Source organism: Anguilla anguilla, chromosome 12, assembly GCF_013347855.1.
Source record: "Anguilla anguilla isolate fAngAng1 chromosome 12, fAngAng1.pri, whole genome shotgun sequence".
Classification (NCBI taxonomy): domain Eukaryota; kingdom Metazoa; phylum Chordata; class Actinopteri; order Anguilliformes; family Anguillidae; genus Anguilla; species Anguilla anguilla.
In genome coordinates this window covers 35,103,080-35,111,597 of record NC_049212.1, presented here as the reverse complement: position 1 = coordinate 35,111,597, position 8,518 = coordinate 35,103,080, and the positions used below count along the sequence as shown (strand labels likewise).

Genomic DNA, 8,518 nt, shown 5'->3' with positions numbered 1-8,518 from the left:
GAGGATAGTAGAGCAAATGGGTTTCATCAGTTTACCAAAATGGAAAGAAATGAACCAAAACACAGCTGGGACTGACCAGCAGAAAGGAAGGCACATTCCCCATGTTCCCCCGAAAGTGCAGCAGTGATCAATGAGTCCAAGGAACAGAATCTTGAAAAAAACAACAACAAAAAAAAAAACTTTATTTTGCAGACCGCGTTCTCTCTCTCTGCTCCAGAGGTCTATGTTACAAATACTTACAGTACATTGGCAATATTTTAACACTGACCATTCCCCAAAAACATCCAAACTATATTCATTTTTCAATACATATGTATATACATACACACGTGTATACACACACATAGGCAATACATGTGTTCAATACGGTTTCAGTCAGAAACAGTGAAATGCACCAAATGTCTATACGAGGTGAGCAACAAGGAGCAAAATGTTACATAAATACACAACATTAGCAAAAAAAACACACGTTTTTAGAATGCACTATACTCTTACATTTGCCGTGTCATAGATTGCATAGCATTCCTATTTTGAAATAAAGACAGTGGCATTGGTGGCCTCAAAGTGTTCTGGCAGCGCACGGAGGTGCAAAAATAACAAATTTCCAGTGACGCGTGTGAGGTTTTTTTTTAATGAATGTGCTGAACTGATTAGCAATTTCACACCAACGTAGCATTGCAGCGAACTTACAGAAATCTGAAATCACAAAGCTTTCCAAGCAACGAGGACAATAATTTCACAACTTCACAAAATGACATCGACTCGACTGCTTCACCACTGTTGTATGATAGTGGCCATCCAGAGAAATGTAGACAATTGATTGCTTTGTAGTTCATAGAAAAAAAAAGAAGAAGAAAAAAAAAAACTCATGATAGTATAAGTCAATAAATCCCAGTAGTAAATCATTTCATATGTTAGGACACCTAATGGTAGTAAAATAAATAAGATGATCATGATTATGGTATATCAGCGTGATAAAATCAAAAGTGATAAGCTGTGCGGAATAGCTTGTGTGATATTTATAACAGCGGAAATAAAACAAGATCCAGCTGAGCCCTGCATCTTTCACCTGGGCAGTAATGCAATGGCTGGCTAATGTGAGCATTCCTTGTAAATAAATCTCAATCACTTCGTTCAGTTTGACGGATTCCAAATGAATAATTCTGTAATTGTGTAACGGCATTAAAATAACTTGGATTACAAATACGACGACAGTATGTCAACAGCACAGCCCCACAGTGTGAGCACTTGGCCATGAGTTCCGTCCGGTTGCACTAGCCTAGTAAACTTGGTTACTCTTAGAAAATGTATGCATGAGCCCTTCACCTTACAAAAATATTATTTGTACCTAGCAGATCTACTGTGTCTGTTACCGCGTTATAGCAGAACAGCTGTCTCGATGAACAGATCACTGCAGTGCTCTCAAAAAATGTGATTATTTAAAAAAAATAATTAGTGCTAATTTTTCAAAACTGGGACTCGCCTCTACCTGGGCAGCCACGTGTATCAAAACAGTTTGACGCACAACATTGTGGCAAAATATGTTATACTTTGTGTTATGAAGGTTGAAAGAGGCTGTGGCTTCTCTCTCTCAGTCTCATCGAAATGTAATCCAAAGGCATTTTATGAAACATTCTAGAAATGGCAAAGCTACAAAATGAGCAACGATAAGAGCAGCAAACATGCAGAAACGGTACATTACCAGAGACGAAACTTAAATCCCTCCACAGTAATGTTACCCCCGCATGGTGTCAGCACACAGCAACGGGATGTATAATTCAAAAAGTCATATAGAAGAAAAATTACGACGACAACAAAAAATATGATCTGTAATATTTCAGAAAATAACAATCCAAACATCAGAGTTCACTGATATTCAGCATTCCTTTCCATGCTAAGCATTTGCCTTACATCGAATGACAGGTGCTAGCTTCGTCTGACTCGTTCAGATGTGTGAAGAGAATCAGAAAATGTGATTTATGCAGCGTTCACGTGGACGGTAGACGGCAAACGGAATATCATTATAGTGGACGAGAGCACAACAGCAAAGTTTGATTAGGACGGCAAAGAATGTCGTAGATAAATATTCTCTAACTTTTTACCATTATATTCAATGGAATTCCAAACCAAATGAAACACAAAACAACAACCCCATACGGGCATGAAACATGAAACAAGAAGTGAATTTAGTTGCCTTTTCAACATACATACTGTACAGGGTGACACCAAGCACAACCCCCCCCCTTTTCCTATCCATGTTAGAAATGGCCAGTATTATAGGACAATCACAGAGCAACATCACCATAGCAACATGTATTTTAGTTGCCGTACTGTCCTGTCATTTTTCTCCCCGTACCGTCCCGAAAATTCAGTTCTGTCGTCTGACATCTACAGTGATCCACGTGAACGCAGCTTTGATCAGGAAATGAACACATCACAGGAACGCACAACATGAAATCTTGACTTCGAAGGTTGACAACATTGTGAAGTGCACTGACAGTGAAAAACACAACAGTGAGTTCTTACAGCATAAATAATGTGCTTACATAACTAAATGGCCTTTAAAAAAAATCCCATCCTTTTCATTGACCCAAATGCTTAATCTCATCTCAGTGATCCTTAACCTTGGGCAGCCCCTATTCAGCAACAGGGGAGCCTCTAGCACCTTTGGATAAATTAAAATAGTCCTTTGGAAAGACAAACACCATTAATAGACCATCGCAAATCGAGTGCCTCTGGTTCGTATAGGATGACTCGCAGTAGACAAGGAGCTTGCGTCGATGTTGTTGTTGTTGTTGTTGTTGTTGTTATGGCAACAGTTGAAGTTTGTCATCGGTTCACTGGTCATATGGCGATGAAGCCACAGCCTCCTCGGTTGTTTGGGACGCTGTCAAACTTCTCTGACTTAATCCCAGTGTGGAGGTGTGAGGCACTTACAAAGCCAAACGAACCGCAGGTCAGAAGCTTCGTGGAAAGCTGGTCGGTGTGGCGGGCGCCGGTCAGACCTCCGAGCTGTCGTTGCCGTGGTAACCCGCCGCCGTGGCGATCATGGGCTCCGTGCTGCTCGAGACCTTGGCCGCGTCCCTCTTCTTCTTCCTCTTCCTCTGCTTGGAGCAGGCCAGCAGGACGGCGAGGATGACGACCAGGACGAGGAGGAGCAGCCCCACCAGGGCGCTCGCTATGGTGACGGCCCCGTCGTCGTCGTCGCTGTCCCGCGTGTTGACCTCGCGGGGGACCACGCCCTCGGAGGCCGCCTCCCCGCCGGGGCCCGGGTCGCGCCGGGCGCGGTCCAGGCTGACGTGCAGGATGTTGGTGCCGCGGTTGCTCTCCTCGCCGATCTCCCCGGCCAGATCCGGCGTCTCATTGGTCGACCTCTTGGCTCGAGACCCGCCCGCCGGCGCGGAGTCTCCGCCCCGCGCCAGCGAGTGGAACTCCAGGCTCCTCTTCCCAATTCCCCGGTTGGCGTTTTCGCGGGACCGGACGGTGTAGATGGTGTGGATGTACCACTCCCTCCCGGCCGACACCTGCAGGGAGGGGGAGGCGCTGCAGGTCAGCTCAGCTGGAGCTCTTCTCAGGTCAGCGCAATTCGGGAAATGAATCCAAGTACAATGCATGAAATGCTCATAACGTTCTATGAGGACTTTTTTTTTAAACTAATTAATTTCCTTTCATTGAAAGAAAGGAAGTGTATGTGCGCGTGTGTGTGTGTGTGTGAGAGAGAGGAAGAAAGAGAGAGAGAACAAGAGAGAGAGATTGCAAGTACTCCAGTTACAATTTTAGAAGTGTTAACTATTGTTCGTGTTTTACTTGTTCTGTTATACAACTTGTTTTTGTTTTTACAGCTTGTTTCCTGTTTGCTTTGGCAATATGTACTTCATGTATTTCTTGCCAATAAAGCTCATCGAATTGAATTGAGAGAGAGAGGGAGAGCAAGATAAATATTATGTTTAAGAGAGAGAGAGAAAGAGAACAGGACGAACCTGGAACAGGGCTGTGGAGTCCAGGCGGAACCCGTCCGAGCCCGGCTGCCTCACCAAGGGCAACGCCTCCGGGTCGTCCACAGCCAGGAGGGCGTTGAAGCCCACGTTCCCAAAATTCCTGGCCTGCGTTTCCGGCTGGGCTTTGTCCTACAGCGGACCAGAAGTTGGTTTCCAGTTGATTTCTTAGCACGTTTGTGACCCCCTCACCCCACTAATGATCCAGGAGAGCGGCAGGGTCAGCTGATGTTTGATGTCACTCAGCACTTAACTGATCATCAGAAGTTTAGTACACAGCTATATCAGCTCACCTAGTCTCCTGGGTTAGTGCCGGATTCAGAATTTAACCCTTTAAGGTGTGAGATCACAAATATGTCATTAGCACATTCTAATGGTGATGTCACAATCGCTAGTGGCAACTGAGAGCAATGGAGTTCTAGAACGCTGATTTAGAATTTAAAAAAAAAAAAAAAAAAAATCTAAATAACGTACTCTTTAAAGGGTTAAGAAGAAAACTACTACTACCAGCAGACCCCTGTGGCTCTCCAGGACCAGGACTGAGAACCAGTGAGCGGCGCGAGCCAGCAGCAGCGGTGGCTAAGGGCAGCCGGCCGGCGTGCTTACCACAATCTTAAACCTGTAGAGCAGGGAGGGCGAGTCGGCCAGGCAGCCGTACTCCAGGCCGGTGGGGTTGTACTTGGGAACGTATCCGTCGGCTCCCGTGCACAGGAAGACCTTCTCGATGTTGCACATGAAGGAGTGCCCCAGGTTCTGCACGGGGTCCACCATCACGCGGCCGTAGATGACATCACCTGCAGGGGGGCAGAGCGGGGCTCCATTACACTGTGCACACTGACACACAGTCTGATTACACACAGTTAACATTTAAACAAGCATGTTTACGGTCAAGTACCCTTCGAGCAAGCCATGTACAGTTAAATGTAATCAGACCCGGGTCAAATAATTAGCTCATATAAATATATGAACAATTCATGCTCATTCAGTTTGAAAACGCTCCCGCAGATCCCTGTGGAATTATAAAATCGTGTTATTAACCAAAATGCACAATCGGCGAAACGGGAGCCGATACGCAAGCCTGACCGCGACCGGCCGGCGGAAGAAACCCGTCGGCGTTTTCTCCGTACCCTCTGAGAACGCCGTGTCGCTCTCCTGACTGAACTCCACGGAGCCGTCGGACAGCCAGAGGGTCCTCTTGGACAGCAGGAACATCTGGGTGTTCAGGCTGAACTCTGCGGCCACTGGGTCGCTCACCTGAGACGGACAGACGGACAGACGGACGGACAACGACCCCAGCGAGGCCTTTTACAACTGACACCCGGAACCTGGTGAATCGTTACATTACAGGCATTTGGCAGACGCTCTTATCCAGAGCGACGTACAACAAAGTGTACAACCATAACCAGGAACAAGCGTGTCGAAAACCCTAGAGGGAAGTGCAGTCCCAAGTGCAGGGAACGACCGCGTAGTTTAACTTGGACCCTGTAGGTTAATCTGATTAACACTAATACAAACAAGAACAGCAACAAAGCAGTCTGTGCAAATAAAACAAGCAATAGTTGAGTAGGCACAAGTGCTATAACTAAGTCAACTAAGATGAATCACCATTCCGTGATGCAGATGGCGCAACCTCATTAAAAAAAAAAAAAAAAACTGAAACGTGCACATTGGCGGTCACCTGCTGGAAGCGGATGTCCAGGTCGAAGGTCACGGGTTCCCGGGGGTTGCAGGCAGGGGTAAAGGTGTACTCCTGGTATGGAGTAGCCGTGCAGGGGATGAGCTTCACCGTGTACGTGCCTGAGTAGTCTCTGACCTGCAGGGGGCAGTGTGGAGGACAAGAACAAAGCATTACATCATGTGGTCACAGAGGACACAGTTGCAGTCTAAAGATCAATTAGTAACCACACTACAAATAACATTTCGCCTGAATAAAGTGTGTCGTATTTCCACTTAAAAATAATGGACACAGTTCTACAAAGAATCAATGGGTATTGGAACTGGCTATGAAATATGGAGGGCAGTGGCTTTATTTTCGCGGTATTCACAATTAAATTGTACCCTAACTTTCAGAGGGCAAAAAAAGAGAAAACTTTATTTGAAACTAAACAGAATTCCCTGATACTTTGATAAAGACAGTACTCAAGTGAAAAGGAGGGGGATGTTTTAATTACATAAAACCATAATTACATAATTAGCTCTGACATTTACACCATCTGACATTTTAGCTACATTTCCTGATGAGCGCATGAATGGCAGCCAAAGACAGTCCTTGGATCCCTATATGAAATGTTTCACTGTGATTTAATCTACGAGTGAACCAGTGGTGGTGAGCACAGCCAATCAGCTCATTCAGCCAGGGTAACCGGTGAAAACAAAAACCTGCACATCCACCGGCCCTCCAGGAACGGAAGTTCCCATCGTTGGAATAGGATATACCCACAAGAGGCTGAGACCCTGCCGGACAGGTGTGCTCACTGCAATACGTTATATTACAGGTGTAAGAGAGGAGGAGGAGGAGGAGGAGGAGGAGGAGGGTGAGCTTACGGCGAAGTCGGAGACGAAGGTCCACTGCTGCATGGGCTGGTTGTACGTGGGCTCGCTCCGCACCAGGCTCAGGTTGAAGGTGAGGCCGGGGTGGTCCGGGCACATCACCATGGACGACAGAGTGGAGGCTGGAACAACAGGAAGAGCCAGGGCTTGGTCTGGAGGACCCTTCTTTAGGCTTGTTGTTGTTCTAATCATAATCGCAACCCCAGGGTTGTAACACGCTGATGATTGTTCTTTGTTATTAAACATTTTTCTGTCAACTGGAGGACTTACTCTCTCGTGTTCATGTACCAGGCCTTTTCATCTGTCAGATCAACTAATAATGCTTTCATTTTCTGTGGCAGGGGATTCCTTTAGACGGGTGTATATTTGAATTGTTTAAACGACAGATTCATAGGTAAACTAAGTGAGATCCAAACTGCAGAACGCCTGGTCATTAAAACAAAATCAACAGAGGCAGAGGTGGAGTTTAACTCTTCTGAGTGTCATGTCACAAACAGAACCTTGAAGTTTGACTCACCTGAGAGTGACATCACAGACAGACCCCTGAAGTCAGACTCACCCGAGTGTGATGTCACAGACAGACCCCTGAAGTCAGACTCACCTGAATGTGATGTCACAAACAGACCCCTGAAGCGGGCCTCGGTGCGGAAGTTGACCACCAGGCGACCCTCCGTGTTAATGCGCATGCTGGTGGGGAACAGCGCACCTGCAATGCAGAACAGGTGAGTGAGTGACAAACAAGCCAATCAACTTTCGCTTACACATGTAAGCAGTTAAAAAAGATAAAAGGGCTGAAAGCATGCTTAGTACTAATATTTGCCTGATTGTTGAGTATAATCCACATCCACTGGCAGGTAATGTCCTTTCTCCTATGTATTATCTAATTGCTCTTCCAACAAATGACATCATTAAAAATGCTAGACCTTTAAAAATTAAGAGGTTAGACCTCCCTGTAATTGCATACAGCATCAATGGTTTCAGGATGCTATAACGGCAAGAACAAATTAAATAAAAATCAGAGTTTGGGAAAAAAACAAACTGATCTTTACATGATCACAGGGGAATGGGGAGTAAACACCTATCCATATGATCAAACAACTGGAGGGTCTGTGCAAATAGCACATTTTGTTGAAAAGAAAACAAACACACCGACAAGCTGTAATTAAGGAAAAGGGAATTAGCAGAAGACAATTAACAATCCACTTTTAATCAAGCTAAGGAAACATAAACAGCGGTGAACGAGCCAATAACCGTAAAGATAAGATTTGTGCGCCCGCTCCATTAATAAATAGTCAAACACACGTAAAGAAAAAAAAAAGACAAAAACAAACTGGGATCTTGCCTTGCAGCTCGGCTTCAGGGGGGCTGCCGACGCCGTCCTTCCACAAGATGGCGGTGTCGTACACGAAGGTGAGCCGCAGCTCGGACTGCAGGTCGAAGTGCTGCCAGCCGCCGGCGCCCACCGGGGAGTGGAACACGTACGACACGTGCAGCGGGACCCGCAGAGTCACGTACGACTGGACCAGGTTCAGCACCTGAGGGCCAATCAGGGAGCAGGGACGTGAAGTTACAGTGCTGCTTTGCAGTGGCCACTGAGCCCCAGAGAGATGCACCTGTTTGATGCACCTTTTAGCAATCGCTCGTGTAGCCTAGAAGCACACTGATGAGGGCTGAATAACTCTAAGCATCTAAGAAAGACCTCTCAACTGTCACAAAACTGGCAGGTTTTAGGTTTTCTTACTAGGTCATACAAAACTTGCCAAGTGAGCAAAAGCCTAGACACCTAGAGGGGTGAAAATCTAAATTGACCACATCCTAGTTGGCTAGACAACTTTCACCCGAATGCCTAGATGAGGTTTCGGACTTTTCAACCGACCTTTCATCACAGAAACGTACACTATGTGTGTGAAATAGTTTCTGTGTATTCAAACCGCAATACAACTTAAAGCAAACAGTCACACAGTTTTTCTGTT

At 45.8% G+C, this 8,518-nt stretch overlaps 1 protein-coding gene across 1 annotated transcript in view; it reads right to left on the bottom strand.

The window, feature by feature from the left end:
* Positions 1 to 151: 151 nt before the first annotated feature.
* The window catches only part of LOC118210050 (FRAS1-related extracellular matrix protein 2-like), a 79,416-nt gene continuing 71,049 nt past the window's right edge, over positions 152 to 8,518 (bottom strand). The window contains exons 17-24 of the mRNA XM_035385876.1: positions 7,888 to 8,080; positions 7,147 to 7,251; positions 6,540 to 6,667; positions 5,674 to 5,808; positions 5,123 to 5,249; positions 4,602 to 4,789; positions 3,981 to 4,127; positions 152 to 3,524 (exon numbers count right to left, since the gene is read on the bottom strand). Coding sequence (XP_035241767.1) covers positions 3,000 to 3,524; positions 3,981 to 4,127; positions 4,602 to 4,789; positions 5,123 to 5,249; positions 5,674 to 5,808; positions 6,540 to 6,667; positions 7,147 to 7,251; positions 7,888 to 8,080 — 1,548 coding nt within the window. The 3' untranslated portion in view covers positions 152 to 2,999. The remainder of the gene's footprint in view (positions 3,525 to 3,980; positions 4,128 to 4,601; positions 4,790 to 5,122; positions 5,250 to 5,673; positions 5,809 to 6,539; positions 6,668 to 7,146; positions 7,252 to 7,887; positions 8,081 to 8,518) is intronic.